General features: G+C 42.5%; 1 protein-coding gene across 3 annotated transcripts in view; it reads right to left on the bottom strand.

Annotated features, from left to right (window-relative positions):
• Positions 1-2: 2 nt before the first annotated feature.
• Positions 3-16643, bottom strand: part of l1cama (L1 cell adhesion molecule, paralog a) — a 39754-nt gene continuing 23113 nt past the window's right edge. For 2 of the 3 annotated variants that reach the window (XM_071476174.1, XM_071476172.1), the window contains 26 exons: positions 15136-15238; positions 14405-14607; positions 13246-13368; positions 12662-12832; positions 11240-11354; positions 10694-10878; positions 10195-10326; positions 9960-10106; positions 9763-9874; positions 9289-9449; positions 9016-9175; positions 8605-8729; positions 8355-8456; positions 7875-8072; positions 7714-7784; positions 7390-7615; positions 7150-7265; positions 6535-6751; positions 6102-6224; positions 5632-5808; positions 5426-5539; positions 5180-5329; positions 4618-4749; positions 3538-3610; positions 3351-3362; positions 3-2912 (listed from right to left, as the gene is read on the bottom strand). In XM_071476174.1, coding sequence (XP_071332275.1) covers positions 2651-2912; positions 3351-3362; positions 3538-3610; positions 4618-4749; positions 5180-5329; positions 5426-5539; positions 5632-5808; positions 6102-6224; positions 6535-6751; positions 7150-7265; positions 7390-7615; positions 7714-7784; positions 7875-8072; positions 8355-8456; positions 8605-8729; positions 9016-9175; positions 9289-9449; positions 9763-9874; positions 9960-10106; positions 10195-10326; positions 10694-10878; positions 11240-11354; positions 12662-12832; positions 13246-13368; positions 14405-14607; positions 15136-15238 — 3710 coding nt within the window. In that variant the 3' untranslated portion in view covers positions 3-2650. The remainder of the gene's footprint in view (positions 2913-3350; positions 3363-3537; positions 3611-4617; positions 4750-5179; positions 5330-5425; positions 5540-5631; positions 5809-6101; positions 6225-6534; positions 6752-7149; positions 7266-7389; positions 7616-7713; positions 7785-7874; positions 8073-8354; positions 8457-8604; positions 8730-9015; positions 9176-9288; positions 9450-9762; positions 9875-9959; positions 10107-10194; positions 10327-10693; positions 10879-11239; positions 11355-12661; positions 12833-13245; positions 13369-14404; positions 14608-15135; positions 15239-16643) is intronic. The other variant, XM_071476173.1, reaches the window with a different exon arrangement.

Raw genomic sequence — 16643 nt, 5'->3', positions numbered from 1 at the left:
CAGATTGTTCCATGTACTTTATTTTTCAGTCATATATCCAGTTACAGTGTTAGATTCATAATGCAGTTACAGTTATATTGGGCCCATGGTACGAGACCACCCAACTCCTGACGTTCACCCATGATACATATAGATACCATCAGTCCCATTTTGCTAATTGTGCACCCCACACACCACAAAGAGGCACATCTCCACCCCAACAGGGACACACATGCCCAACCCCTCCCCTCCCACTCAGGCATTGTTGTTTAAAGTCTGTCTGTTTTTCTGAGTTATGAAGAGGCTTCTGTAAACCAACCAATTCATTTTTTGAAAGGTTTTTATCTTTTAACTATAAAAAGGGGAGGAAAACAATGGTGGAAAAGCAAATGCCAGCGTCCCCGGCTTTCCCCTCGACACATGAAAAGCAAAGAGTGAGTGGCAGTCGAGTGAGTATCTGTGTGTGTACACTCATTCCTCATTCAAAGCTAACATTTGCCCCGAACACTGACAAACACAGATGTTTAGCAGCAGATAGTCAAGTTAGAATATTGGCATATTTTGTGTCATTCATTGTTCCTGTATGAAAATAGATTTTTTAAAAGCTTTATTTGTCCTGAGTGTGTCTGTATAACCAACAACAGGGAGCTTACACACACCTCTCTCAGTGCCACTAGCCATTTTTGATATCCCATATTCTTTACCTCAGGGACTGTCAGGTGATATTTGGCCAGTGTCAAGCTTTTATTTGTGTAGGGAGAACTGAGACAGCAATGTTGCATATAGATGCTCCCCATGGTGTGCACAAACTGGCTTGCTGCATCCCTGCCTCTCTCAACTGCATCAGACAAAAACTCCACAGATATTCACTGCACTGCAATGTATCGCTGGATGGTTATGGGCATGAATGCAATCTTAGCTTTTGTCATAATGTAACTACTACTATCACTAAATGACACTAATGTACAATTTTTTGATTTTCAAATTTTGAAATGTTTGTAAACATCTACAGAACAATGTGCATTTTTTTTTCTTTTTTCACTTTTTTTTTTTCCTCAACTATGAGCTAGTTTTGCTAAATCTGCCAAATCTCACTGCAGTCATTAGTCAAAAACAGAAAGTTTGAATTCATAGCAATAGTACAAAGAAGAAAAAGTACAGCTTGCAACATTTTAAAATTAAGTGATTTTAAACCTGCACATTTTTCACATTTTTTATCAAACATGGTTGGCTTCATCAAAACAATCTTGAAGGGTTGTATTTACATTCAGTGGGCGAAAAACTGTCCTTCCAGGTCTTCTCATAACCACTCTTCTCTCTCCTGTACCTTGTAGCAAAGATTTTTTTTTTTTTTTCAGTGGCATGTAAATACGATGCCTACCCAGCACTAAAAAGAATACATTCTCTGCGTTTGATGCAAATACCAACTGTTTGCCTTTATTATACATCAACTGGCAATCGTTACGCCTGTCTGCAATGTCAACTTGCATTGATGAGGGTCTGAAAATAAAAGTTGAGAGTGTTTGCCCACAAGACTCCACTCTCTAATCTGTAATATACATAAATACTGCTCCTCAAACAATTTGCGTAGTGTGAGATGAACAGGTATGAAAAGATTGTTAATTAGAGACAACAATGTTTTTAATACAGTGTAGAAAGAGACAAAGACAGATACAGAAAGCTACACATAGGTCTCGACACAAATAATTACAATATCATTTCCAATAATGACATTACACTTCTGGTGGGAAGGCGAAAGTAATGACATCAATCTGGTGCTCTATGCAGACCCAGCAGGCACAGGGACATATAAGGAGCATGTACATATCTATAATACTGTATTATGGCTAAATAGATAGATGTAGATGCAGCTATATACACCAGATGCTACTCAGCATCTTCACGGCAAGTTCCCCTTAATGCATCCAATGTTATTTATAATAAGAAACTTGGCTTCACTTAGTTTCAATGAAAACATCTTGCTCTATGAAATATGTAGTGTAGAACACAATATGAAAAAAATAAAAATAACCAACATGAAAAATTATGTTTTATGTTTTCAAACACATAAAAAAATAAAAATGTAAAAAATGTCACTTGCAAGTACAATCTCAGACATCTAATGGCATTTGACACACAAAATAATGTGTGAAATAAGTCAAGACATGATAAATATCTAAGTTGCGGGACTTGTTACAGCAGCATGTGCTGTCTGTTTCCCTACACATCATTTTCCTCTTTCAGTGTACTACACTGCATCTCTATAGGACCACGCCTACAGTCCCTCTGATATTTCTACCTGTACAGCACTTTGTCTTTATTTTTCTGTGGAGTTTGTTGCTGAGAGAAAGACAAAGAGAAGAAAGGGCGAGAAATGAATGTTAGTGGTTTAGATTTGTTGTAAACTACACAGATAAAGGAGGGTGAGGGGGTCAAAGGACATCTTCAGGTCAGTCAGACTTGTATCATGTTGTCCACTACTTTGGACACTGCTTTGGTCAAAATAGTCCAGTCAATCAGATGACTGCCAGGGGCATCTGAATAGTCATTGTATTGATTGTGTATTAGTCGTCAAAGTAGAGATCAGCAAGTCAGTAAGGAACAAGAGCATATGGGCACGAATGTGTTGACATGTTTTGGTCTGATGGTCCCCAGGGGATGTGTGTAGGGGTTAATCGAGGATGGTGACTGAGTTGGGCATGCCATTGGTGGCTGAGGAGATGGTGGTGGGGTTGAGCGGAGAGTTGTCCTGCAGGCCATGGAGCACCTCTGGGCCCTCGCTGGGCCGACTGAGCTGGCTGACCAGAGACTCATCCATGTTGAGCTCCGTGGTTATGGCACTGCTGCCGTTGAAGTCAAGGTGGTCCTCGCTGCACAGCTTGCTCTCCTCGCACAGGGACGCCTGGCTGGTCGTGCGCTTCTCCTCAAGATCACTGAAGTATGTGAGCAAGAAATATTATCATAAAGCGTGTAAAAAAAATAATTAAATACACCTTTATTCAGCAGGATTGTTTTTCAAAGAGCAGTCTTCTATATGCAAACATTCAAGCTGAAAATATATAATACTAGAACTTTTGACAGTTCCCCATTCTTAAATGTGATAAGTTGCTGCTTTTTTTGGTCTTACATAAGTAAGTAAATTGAATATCATTGGGTTTAAGGAATTTTTACAGTTTTCTTATGTTTTACAACAAAAATTTCATAGATTAATTGACAAAATAATGAACAGATTAGTCAGCAGTTGTAAACCAACATAATACATTAACACTATGATTTTACCGAACATTACAGGCAAAGCAGTGGGTAGGAAAGGCATCGGCAGGGGATAATAAATAAGTGGGTTTGGGATAGCAAATCAGCTCACAGCATACCTTTCTAGAGATCTGCATAGCAGGGGCAAGCATTGGGGAAAAGAGGGACAGTGAAAGCAAAACACAAAGGGTTAGGAAAACCAAACAGTGCTGAGGGAACAAGGGCCGTGTTAGGAGTTAGAATTTAAAGAATCTATAGAAACATTATGTGACACTCAAAGAAATGATGTGCACTCAGATAACAAACCTGTACTCTCCAAAAGTCTCATCTTTCATAGGCCGTGCCTCCGAGTCCATCGGACCCTCTTCTTTATCTTTCACTGAGAGGGAGAGAGATTATTGGATTTCATTATCACTAAGATCTCAGTCATGTCTCTCTCTAAGCCACTGTCTCAGACATTGATAATGACATTCTGTCAGACAGCAAGATAACACCAGGTTTATCTACGTGGAACAAAAATAGTCTCACTATCTGTGCACAATCTATTAATTGATGTTGTTTGCAGTTTAACTTTTGACTTAATTTGTTGTCTGACTCTCAGCGTAATAACTACCATTATGAATATTACTTTTAAATGATCAAACTATTTAAATAATTAGTTGTTCAGAAGCATGATGCCAGTGGGTATGGTATGATTTATTTCTTAGTTTGTTCTTGGTCTTGTCTTTAGAACAAACAGAGCTAGACACTTGTTTTCCTTCTTATGGAACGGGATGAAAGGCTGGTGTTTCTCTCTGACCAGTCAGACAGTGGCCTGCAGGTTGCAGTTACTCTAGTGGTTTGTGATTATTATTTCACGGTTCTTTTCGGGGCAGACCTTCTTCCTAACTTTCAAAGTAAGGAAATGTAAGCTTAGAGGTCTGTTTTTTTTAACGACATGTTTGATGTGAAGGCTGCAAGGGAGAAAGTCAGCAAAGTGGAATCAGCCATTTATTTGGATTTGAAGCCACAATAATAAGAATTGGAGTGAAGGGAGCATTTTAAATATGGTGCAATCCTATTTTACTGTCTTCTTTCCAGTCAGACTAATCTTGTTTACTGTGGTGCATTCCTGTAACTGCTCAGCCTCTTTTTCTACTGCAGTGTCATTGTCATTATCAGGCAGTTTTATGGCTCCAGACTGGCAGCATTACCCACAAAGTGTGTCAGTTGTCCAACATTAGATTGCTCTTACGCACAGGCATTGAAGGACAAACAAATACAGTAAATTCTACAACACATTCACTCGAGGCCTCAATGATTCATCAACACCAAAGTGATTCTTTCAAACAGTTCGACAGCTGTACTGATGAATACTTAACACTCATCATGGAGGGCCACACTTGCCTGAGTACTTTCCTCCTTTACTCCTCTTGATGAAGCAGAGGATGAGTAGTATCAGCAGCAGCAGCACGATGGCGCTCACAACGCCAATGAACCAGCCCTGTGTTGCAAAGCTTGGCTGCACCTCTGTCACTCCTTCAGATTGAAAACAAAAAGGGGGTGGGGGGTGTAAAGAGAAGAGAGTGAGTTTTTTATGATGGGAAAATAGGATGAAAGTACAAGAGGAGTGAAAAGGATGAAAAAGGACGGAGAAATAAGATAAAAGAGGGAGCTGAATCTAGAGCAAAAGAGACAGAGCAATATGCTTTCTGACAGGGTGACATTTCACCAGGGAACCAAAGAATACAGCAAAATACCACAAACAAACACAAGTAATGGATCATTTCATATGGCTAACCAAGCTCTCTTTTCACTGAAGTCTTTGAAAGCACTTCACAGGCACTGCAGGCAACTGCAAGACACTCTCTGTAGGATCAGGCTTTATATTTAGATGTGGGAAGCCCAGAGGAGAGCGCAAAGGAGATGAAAGAAAAGAGGATGAATGAAGGCAGAAAGCTCATAGTACCTGTTCCTTCTGTCTCAATGTCAGTCTCCCAGAAGGTGGTGTTGCTGTAGGTGAAGCGTAGACGATAATGAGAGCCAGGAGTCAGGCCCTGGAGCTGATAGAAAGACTGAGAGGAGTTCACCTTCTCCGATTTCTTCCATTTACTGCCACCTGCAGAAGCACAACATGAACCACTGTTTCTTTTTTTTTCTGTTGCTCAGGATTGTGAAACTATTCCTTTTGCACATATTAGTGTAGATATTATACCATTCTTGTTGAGGTAGTGGATTTGGAAGCTAACATTCCTGTGTCTCTTTTTGGCCACCCAGCTGAGGTTAACTGCATTTTCCCCCACAGACAGGTTGATGTTGGCAGGAGGCGCTGAAATTCAAACAGAGGGATCCAATTCATGATCTAATACAATCTGGTCCTGTATGCTTCCTATTTGTGACAATGAAGAACATTGTTTTTACCTCCATCCAGCGTGGTGGCACCGTCCCTCATGACGGGCTGTCCGTCCCCAGCAGCAGTGCGCCCCCTCAGGTAGAAGCGGTAGTGGCTGTGACGGTCCAGGTTCTTCAGGGTGAGGTGGGTGACTGTGGCGTCATCTATTGTCTCTACCTGCATGGGGCTGTCATCACTCTCCACAACTGACCACAGCATAGCCAAAAAAACATTCGATCACTACTTGGTCTTCAACACATCGTTATGGGTGACACATTGTTCTGGGTGACATGTGACTGACTGATGAGCATCATTAGGGGGTTATGCTTTTGACATCTTCATGGTGTTATTGATTGAACTGGAAATGTATTGTGTGGTGTTACTCACATTGCTGATTTTTTTTTACTGATGTCTGTAAAGCCGCATGACTCTAAGCTCATCAAACAAAAGCATTTACAGTATGTGCACTGGATAAGGATTAAAAATAAACAATGCTCACTCCGTTGGTATTGGAGTAGATATCCAGTGAGGACACCATTGGGGTGGTCAGGGGGCGTCCAGTGGAGGGTCATTTCGGTCTCTGATGGGCTGTCCAACATCAGGGATGCAGGAGGACCAGGAACTAGCCGCAACAAAATGCATTTGACTTAATAGGCATTATTTAACTACTTTGATCTACTGTCACCTTTTTTCCCCCAAATCCTACCCTGCTTAATAATATCTACCCCTACATCAGTTTCACCCTCCTTCTCTATAGTGCCCTCCACCCAGCATCATTTCCTCTGTTGTGATCCCCTATCCATCCCTCCCTGCCTCCCATCTTGCTCCATCCTTGTCTCTCCCTGTCCGTGATTGAACCTCTTCACCCACTTTATCTAGTCACCTCCCCTCCCTCTTCCACCCCTGACTTTTCCCCTCTTTTTCAGTCTCACCTCCTTCATCAGTCTTGAAGGACAGCGTCTCAGAGGCAGGTCCCTCTCCCTTGCTGTTGAATACAGTGACAGCCAAGGTATAGTGGGAGTACGGTCTGAGATCACTGATCACCTTCTTCTCCTCGTTAGCCCCAGTCTCCACCACCACAGTGCTCTCTGACTCCTTGGCCCTCCGGCCTCTGTGATGGCCCCTAGAGCCAGTTCTGGTCAAGTAGATCTGGAGCCAGTAAAATCAGTCAAGATAAATGATAAAAGAGGAAATCATTGGTTAGTTTGGAGTTACATTAAACATTTTAAACATACCAACATACTTAATACACTTCATATTATGACTGTGTTGAGTGATGGGGTATGGCTAGAACCTTGAATGGAACAGGCATCAAAGCCCCAAGAGAGAGGAAAGTTAAGCAGTGAGAGAGTGATGCATTTTGAAGGTGAGATCAACTAAAATAAAAAAGGCTCTATTCTTCACAACCTTGAAACTAAAGAAAAATCTGAAGCCTCTGCCAAGCCAAGATATGGCTGCCCCCTCTATAAACCCAAAATATGTATTATTCATGAGGACAGGGACTGAATATGTTAGGCCAAACAACAAAGGAGATACAGCATCAGTACCTTGTATCCCAGCAGGTGTCCTCTGACCGTCTCTCTGTCTACTGCTGCCCAGGTCACTTTGATGGTAGTGCTATTCATTAGTATAACACCCACATCAATTGGAGCCTCCAATGGTACTAGAGACATAGAGACAGACAGAAGGATATAGGTGAGAAGGAATACTAAGTAGAAATGTTCCCAGTGAATGAAGAACATATTGCTGAAAAACTGCTTTTCAGTTGTGTTATTCTAATATTTTACCATCTTCTCCTGAGTAGCCAATGACTGGGTCTGGCTCAGGTCCATCCCCTATCTCATTGACAGCCTGGACTTTGATCTCAAAGGCAGAGAAGTTGCCAACGTCATTGACAATGAATGGAGGTGTCATTGTGTAGTTGATGTGCCAGTTGGGCCCACTGCCCACCACTCGCCTCCACAACACCCTGTACTTGAAGTCAGGTCCATTGAAGTTGCGTTTGTCCATTACCTGTAGTGATGGAAACAGCAGCCGATAAGACACAAACCCTCTTTTAAAATTTGTTTGGTGTTGCTTCAGAATATTGAGTACTCAGGTAATAGCTGTACCTCCCAGGTGATGACCAGAGTGTCTGGGTCCGTGGACTCACTCCTAATATCTTCGGGGTTATTGTCTGGAGCTGTGATTGGAAAAAACAGTTCAGTGTGATATTTTTGGGGGGTGTTACCATGACAATGAAAACTTGTGGCTAAAAAACACTGGTTCTTACCTTCAGCGGGTGTGTTGTGGATTTCAGATTGTTTGCTTGGGTCGCTCTTGCCCACCTCATTGATGGCAATGACCCGGAAACGGTAGGACATGTAGGGCCACAGAGGGAGGCTAGTACGCTCGTTGCCCCCTTTTACTCTTTTCAGCTCTTCCCAACCCTTCTCCTTTAAACCTTGGTCCTCAAACTCAATCACATAATCTGTAGACAAGAGAGTCAAGGATTGATGGAAGAAGACAGGGGGTACACAGTGTGGAAGAAATAGGAACATAAATAAACACTCAGTGGAGATACCTGAGCTTTACAAAGGTCTGATGTTGCAGATAAAGAATAATAGCAATTATGTCCAAGTATTAAAAACAGAGCAGCATTTCATTATGCCAGAGGCAGTATAAAATAAATTTAACAAAAAAAAAGGTACAGGGGACAGGTGGACAGAGATGTGTCAGTATGTGAATTTGTGTGGGTTTGTCTATACTAAACCTAGCACAGGGCTGTTGTGGTCATCTCCGGGAGTCCAGCTGAGAGTGACTGCACGATTCTTAGGATCAGTGATCTGGAGGTGGACAGGAGGGTCGGGACGATCTGAGGGGGACAACAATAATATCATTACCAACAACTACCTGCACACTGCTTGGCTACACTCCACAAGTTTAACAAACAGGTCTCTGTAATTTTGCAAAAAAAAAAAACACCGGATCTTGGTCATACAGTACATGATCAGTGATCTTACCACATAAAGTGAGGGTGCCACTGGCTTCAGCCATGTCCAGTTTAGTGATGACCTGACAGGTGTACACGCCCTCATCATCTGGTTCCACATTAGCTATTATCAGGTCTTGTCCTTCAATTGTGTATCTGTGGAGGATACAGCGATCATTGTTATCCTCATCTTCCTTCTCCTTTTAATTAAGACCACCTCCATCCAGTTATTATTGTCATCTCTACCTCGTCACCTCATCCCTTTCCTCTAATTTTTTGTCACCATAGAAAAGTGGGGGTCCCAGTGAGGTTGTGCAATTACGGTAAAACAACTACAGTAAACAAAGGAATAGATAAAGCAATAGAAAAATTAATAATTTCAATCATTTCTAACGTTATCCCCATTAATGGCAGTTCTCCAACGCAAACAATATAGTCTTACTTTTCATCACTGTGGGATTCAGACAGCTTCTGATTGTTCTTTCTCCACTGAATGAATGGGGAGCCGAGTTTGGGGTCAACCTGGGCCAGACAGGTGAAGATTGCTGTGTTTCCAGGCTGCACCTTCAGAGCCTGTGGTGGCGACAGGATCACTGTCCTGTCTGGAGGAGAAAGCAAGGAGACATATGATACTGAGACAGGCTGCATGAGGTGCAAATTACATCAGCTGTTAAGGGACACTATGTGTGTGTTTGTGTGTGCGTGTGTCACTTACTAAGCACTTCCAGCTCTGCACTGACTGACAAGTTGCTGTTCTGTACAGAGCAGGTGTAGTAGCCCTCGTCATCATGGGTGACATTAGAGATCTCAAGCCCCCCGTTGGTGAGTAGGTTAACTCTGGGGTCTGCCAGAAGAGAGGAGGTGCTGCCACTCTCCCTGGAAAAGACACACACAAACACATCAGAAGCTTGACATGCAGAGTAAGAAGCAAACAATCTCATATACTCCAGTGGCTGATGAATTCACCAGTTAATTTGACACTCTTACCAAGTAGAACAAAAGCCTGGTTGAATACCCGCCACACTGATAAATTCATAGTCACAGTCCAGATGTAACAGCATTTGGCTGTTAATTTATGCATATGAAGAGCTACCTACGCACTGTCACCTCTTCAAATTGTTAATATGAAAATCTGCCAAACAACAAAGTAGAATGCAATACAATATAAAGAAATATTCAACCGACTCACCATATGACTTTAGGTTTAGGAGAACCAAAGGTCTCACACTCCAGTAGAGCCTTCTGGCCCTCTGTAAATGTGTATATATTCCTGTCTTCAGTAAGGATCTGTGGAGGAAGCTCTGAAACAACACACAAAGAGAAATGAGACACACACAGAGGTGCACACATGCACCTCTAAGTGACATGTACAAAACAAATACTCACCAATGACATAAACATTGGTGTTGGTGAGGATGGTTCCATGCCTGTTGGAGGCCCGACACTGGTATATGGCAGTGTCTCCAAAGTTGACATCATTTAGGATTAGAGATCCGCTTGTTGTCAGAGTGCGCCTAGGGTCCTTATCGGTTGCTGTTAATAAGAACATGTTCTCAGTACATGCAGAGTGTCCAAGTTTGTGTGTTGAGGTATGTGCATGCAGGTGCATGTGTGTACTGACCTGAGAGGGGGATCCCATTGATGGTCCAGCTGATTGTGGGATTGGGGATGCCATCGGCCTGGCAGTCTAGCCTGACAGTCTCACCTGGGGCATATAGCTGACTGACTGGCTCCTTGATCCAGTAGGGAGCAGCTGCAAGGGACAGAATATGTCCCTGTCACAGTCTCTTAAATGAAGCAACTGATCACCAAACTGTTATTCACTTGTGCCATGGTTGCTATGGTTGCAGAGGACAACTGTTCTGTCTCTGTAAGAGGATGTCAGTGTGTGCATTGGTGACGTACATTAGAAGTTCTTTGAAGTTTTAAATTCAGGTAAACAAGTTTTACCAATTCAATATAGTTGTATTATTTTATAATCCATAAGTGAAAGTCTTAATTCATAACTTGCTCACCATATCTATACAACAATCTTTATGCATTATAAATCCACGAGAACTGCCAACTTCAAAATAACTAGTGTCAAAAATAATAATATGACGTATGTGTATATGACGTACCTTCCACAATCACTGTGTAAATGTGTGTGACCTTTCCTTGGGAGTTGTTAGCTCTGCACTGGTACTCGCCCGCATCGCTCTCTGAGATATTAGTAAAGCGCAGGCGGCGGTCGAACATGTCTCTCATAGTTCGAGATTCGGACAGCTCACCATCCTTCCTAAGCCACAGCACGTCTGGAGTTGGACTGAAGAGGAGGAGAGAGGGGAAGAGGACGTTTAGCAAGAATGGTAAAGAAAATGAAATAGGGGAAGGAAGACATAAAAGAGAAAGCAGGAACAGCAGTTGTGTGATGGTGGATGCAAGTGAGAGGAAGTGGACATAAAATGAAGAAGGTAGGCAGAGAAAGAAAGGGGCATGCAGTGAGAAGAAGAGGAATACATGAAAATGAGAAGGCAGCACAAAGCAGAGTTGGCAGGAGGAGGTTGGAGGAGGGGAGAGAGATGGATGAGAGGCAGGTAAGATTGATTAAAAGAAGCGGCTCAAGTTTTCTGATTGATGGGAGCAGAAACACATACATATGCACACACACACACACACACACTCACAGGCCTTGGACAATGCACTCAAGCTCCACAGTCTGGCCCCTGAGGGCGTGATAAGTGCTGTGGCTTCCAGTAGGTCTCATCATCTGGGGTCTCTTGTTCCGTACTACTGAGTTGGCTGGAGAAAGAGAGGAAGAAACACAAAGACAGAGAGGAAGATTCATACATATGTATGGGTAATTTTCAGATTGCCATCCTGCTGACACTCTCATACACACATACACGCACAGATGCAGGGCGTGGTGTCATGCAGAGACAACTATACAGCCTTTCTAGGGACTTAACCTTTCTAACAACACATCATCATACAGATTTTCTACATACACACAGAGGTCGCATGTTAACATGCGCTCATCTCTCTGACCTCTAGTTGGGCCACAGATGCTGGCAGCCACATCTCAGTGTGAGCTGCATCTCATTACCACTGGGCTGAGGTGGTGATGAGCCCCCTGCCACTCTGGGGCAGTCTATTGGATACAATCACTGCTTTGGTCAGCAAAATATGCCACCACATAGGGGTGATTTGACTTTGGTTTAACTATGGGACCTCAGTGGCTCTCAACAAATAGTCATGCTAATGATTTATTATATGGTGTGAGCCAATTTGATATAAAGAACTATACTGTTTTTTTAATATAACTGCTGTACACGGTGGCAGCATGGCTCTATCCACATCTTTGGTTCAGACTAAAATATCTCAACAGTTGTCAAATGTCTTGCCCTATACTTTGGCATAGACATCCCTGGTTTCCGGTAAAAAAAAAAAATCACTCCCTCAGTGGTGATCCTGTGATTTTTCACATTTGTGCTTTTGAGAGAAATGCTTCAACAGCTATCAGATGGATTGCCATGAAATTTGGTACATGTTGGTATGTGTGCAGCCTGAAAGAGCTGCTGTAGACTCTTAACTACTATAAACCAAAAAAATGTCGATTTAAAAACAGTTGACAGTGTGTTCTTGCAAATATTTCAAGAAAGAGAATTTTTAAAATGTAATTTGTCAAATCTACAAGCCCTGCAGATGAAACTCCAGTCAACTTGATTATACCGAGGTGGCAGCAGAAATCCATAACCAAAACTATCTGCATTTCTACCAACACTAGAAGTTGACCAGAAAATGACTCTGCCTTTGACACTGTATAAGAATAAATCAAAAGAATGTCATTTTACATTCAATCCAATATTTTCCCATGAGCCTGATATCTAATTAAATGTTTGGGGAAAGTTAAGACACTTGTAATGTTTTGTTTCTTACATGGCAGTAACATTACTGAGGGCCAGTATGACCTAGACTTCTGTTCCCTATGACCTCCTCCATCACAATCTGTTGGTTTAAATTTTGAATGACGATGCATTTCAGGAACCTAGTTCAATTCAGGTTAGATCAAAAACAATTGATGCGTAGCTGATCCATGAAAAACTCACAGGGGGTGACAGTCAGAGTGATAGGTTCTTTTGCCAGGATGGTGCGTGTTGCCAGGTATTGGACATTGCAGGTGTAGTCCTCCCTGCTGTCCTCACTCGTCAAATGGGCAAAGTATAGGTTGCCATCCTTCCCCACCACCACACGCTTACTAAGCTGGATATGGTGTAGCCCTGGAGAGGAAGACAGAGAAAATGACCACAGTTAGACATAACCGAAAAAAGGGATTACTTGGAAGTGATTCAAGTAGTTAACAATGGAATAAAACACTGAGAATAAATGGTAAAGGGTATCATAGAGATATAACAGGCTGAGAAAAAAAAAAAGAGGCGTCATTGAACTGGGGTAAGAATGGATCCAGCTCAGCCTTCAAAAGGTATGACAATACATTTTATTTAAATCCATGAATATTATGAAAGAGAAACATTTAGATATGATTGTTTCAGACATAAATAATCAACTACCTCTCTATGATGTGATAAAAGTGGACAACAAAAGGATGGAGAGGTCTAAGTCTAAGTAGCAGATTTATTGAGGAGACAGGAAGGACGTAATGGAAGCAGAGATGGAAAGGTAATGTACTCACTCCAGTCCATCCAGTGAATGATAGGCTCCATCGAGCTCTGCGGGGGGTTACACTTCAGAACAATGCTGCTTCCCTTTTCTGACTTCACAGTAACCTTTTTTTCTTTCTGCTGTGTCGGGGGAACTAAAGGAAGGCAAGCAACGGAAAAAAATACACACCTGTTAGTCTGAGTGGATACACACAGGTGATGTACACAAACATCTGTACACACATTTACTCTGTTATGTTGGCTTGAGACTACCTGAGACAATCCACATCACAGGTGAACTTGAACGCACAACAAAGGGCACACACAATAAGAACTATTACTCATAAATTTTCATGAGAGGAACTTTAAAGATTTGAGGAAAAGCATCTCCAGAGAAGGCGCCAGGTTGTCTTTGCTCTTGCAGAAGCAGAGTGATGTGATTTGTGAGTCATGTGGGTTTGCCCACCCCCCACCCCCCACCCCACCCGTTGTTGATAACCCCACAGGAGCCACTGAAGAGTGCTTCACATGACATCAACTCAAGAGCGTTTCTGGGGAAACCGTTGTCAGGGAAACTGTGAAGGAAGGAGGTCGCCCAGGAGAGAGCCAGTCACACAGGTGGATGGATACACAGAGGTGCACTGCACTTTTGCTCAGGGGACCGCGTGTGTGTGTGTGCATGTATGTATGTGTGTATCTATGTGCATGTGTGTACCTGAGTATATGCTGATTATCATGTTATTGCATGTAATTATGTTCTGGGTGGCGGCACCTGAAGGTCTCACTCTGAGCTTCCATCTGCTTACAAATGAGCTTTCTATAAAGCAGGGCAAGGAAAGGGTTTATACACTGGCTGCACTCACAGCTTTGTAAATTGCTGTGTTATTGCTGATAAAACCAACAACACACAGCTCGCTTCTAATCTGGACCTTGAAGACATTTACGGGAGCTCTAGCACTGAAACTGGCATCTATCAAAAACATTTCTAGTGTTCTGCTGTTTGATTGAAAACATATCAGAGGATGTTTGACATTCTTTGAAAGGGTGTGATTCCTCTCTCAAGGCCAAAGCCAAATGACTGCAGATCAACAAATACTCACTGAGTATGACTGAATTCAGATGTAAATGATCAACATTCAATAATTGGTCAGTGGTTGCTTTAGGATTAATCAGTGATCAGCATGCTGTTACCATCAGTGTTGAGTGTGGCCTCATTAGAGACGGCAGTCCCCAACTCGTTGGATGCGTAGCAGACATATTTGCCTTGGTACTGCTTCAGGTTGTCCATACTATTACTGAGTGTGTAGAATGCGAAAGAGCCGGTGTGCTCGGAAACCTTCAGCTCTGGGTCATTGCCTGGGTCAAACTCCTCTCCATCCTTTGTCCATCGGAAACTTGAGCAAAGAAAAAAAAAAAGAATCATTAAGACTGATAGAAGAGTGTTCAGTCAAATATCAAAGTCATAAATAATATCCATGCTTTTAAAAGCACTTCTTAACACACACAAGATGTCCTTACATGTCACTGCATTTGAGGACACAAATGATCTGCTGCAAAATTTACATGAGATGCCCCAGTGGGACTCATAAGCCTGTGCTGTGTAATTGCGATATTCATCTCTTCCTTGGCAATCGGAGCAGTTTTCCACTTCAGAGCAGCTAAGACGTTCTGAAAAGATTGCTCGAGGGCTTAATGACATTTATCCCCTGTTGAAATGAGAACTCTGACTTGGAGAAGCTGTGCTCTCATGTAAAACTAATATGTAGATGTCAACCGAACAAGGAGAGGGAAGGTCGCTGTTCCCAGTTGTCTAAAAAGATAACCAAAGGCTAGTCTCCTCAGTGACAGCATACAGCATCTTCCGACTTGGACAAACCATGATTTCTTTTTCTGTTTGCGTGGATGTGTGTGTGCTGACTAACATGGGTGAAGGGTTGCCGGAGGCTTCGCAGTTCATGACGAGGTCTTCAACACTGAAGACGGTGACGGACTCTGGCTGCGTGGTGATCATTGGAGGCCTCTTGACTGCAGGGACCAAGAACAGGTACCATTTTCAAAACATTATCAAGCAGACATGCATGCACTCTAACACACCTATATGGTTCACACTGGTAGAAAGACGTGCACACACTCAGAACACACTGGTGCTACAGTCTTTACCCTGCTGCGTTCATGCTACTGTAAAAACTCCAGCTACGATGCACACACATATACTCCACTGTGTCACACATAACCCTATGGCTGCTGTTAAAGGCCTGGCAAACAACACAGAATAACTAGAGATACCACTCATTTTCATAGTTTAGCAGCTGTCCATAAGTATATTCAGTCAATATCACTTAAAAGGACTCCCCAGAGAATAAGATGAAATGTAGGCCGAGGAAAAGAGTGAGAGTAAGAGAGCAGGCTGGGGAAATGGGTTGAGATGAGAGGAAATTGATACAGCATAATGTAAGAGGGAGAGCTCATGTAAAAGAGATATATGGCACGAGCTCCTTGTGAGACTGAGAGACAGGGAAAAGGAGGGAAAGAGTCTGTGGGGAAATGAGGCAGGGATTTTGAAGGGGAAAAAAAAGTAATGACCACCAGAAGAGGTTTCTCTTCCTCTGTCACCACTCTCCATTGCAGCCATAAAGCAATGCCCTGATAACAGACTCATAAAAACCAGCATGCTGGAATGTGGCGTGAATACTGTATTGAACCAGCATGTTTGATTCTTACACATGCTTTATGGGCCATGTCGTATTTTTATGTTCTGCTTTTCAATATTTATAGACAGAAATTTAAATCTTTCTCCACATAGCCTCAGTGACTTTACATATAGGCTGTTTGCAGTGGAATAGAGGTAACAGCTTGATACTTGTCTTTAATCTGTCTTTAATTTGTCTTTAATTTGACTTTAAGGGAAAGAGACAGAGCCCAAGACAGAGATTAATTTACATTATGTAGGTAAATGGGTAAAGGAGGACATAGGATGAAGGGGCACTGTGGTAGATGAGAGGAAGGTGATGGAGATGAAGATCTGAGCGGAGAGGAAAGGATGGAAGAGCGGCAAAGAAAGAGCACATACAGAAAAACAGAGCAAGGCGAGACAGAGATAGAGGGAAAAAAACAAACAAGGTTCAGAAAGAGACAGATAGGGAGAGTGAGGGAATTTAATGAAAGAATTCCCACTGATAGAAGAAATAAGCCCACTTCCTCAGCTGATCAAATTGAAGTTGGGGCTGCGGGCTGTGCTCCATTATTGGCAGAGGAGGAGGAGAGGAGCTGGTGCTTAGTGCTTTAACTCCTCTTTATTTTTCCTGTGTCTTTGATCTGACAGCCCTGCTGCCTCTTTACAGACAGCAGCTCCTCACACTTCCCCTTCCCTGTTCCTGCAGGGATCTCACCTACTGGGAGCCAATGAGGCTAAACACACACCCACATGCAG

This window comes from Trachinotus anak, unplaced genomic scaffold (genome assembly GCF_046630095.1).
Source record: "Trachinotus anak isolate AG129_WGS33_773 ecotype Australia unplaced genomic scaffold, CSIRO_AGI_Tana_v1 ptg000004l, whole genome shotgun sequence".
NCBI lineage: Eukaryota > Metazoa > Chordata > Actinopteri > Carangiformes > Carangidae > Trachinotus > Trachinotus anak.
Note: the sequence above shows the minus strand (reverse complement) of the source record. Positions and strands in the feature narration are given on the sequence as shown.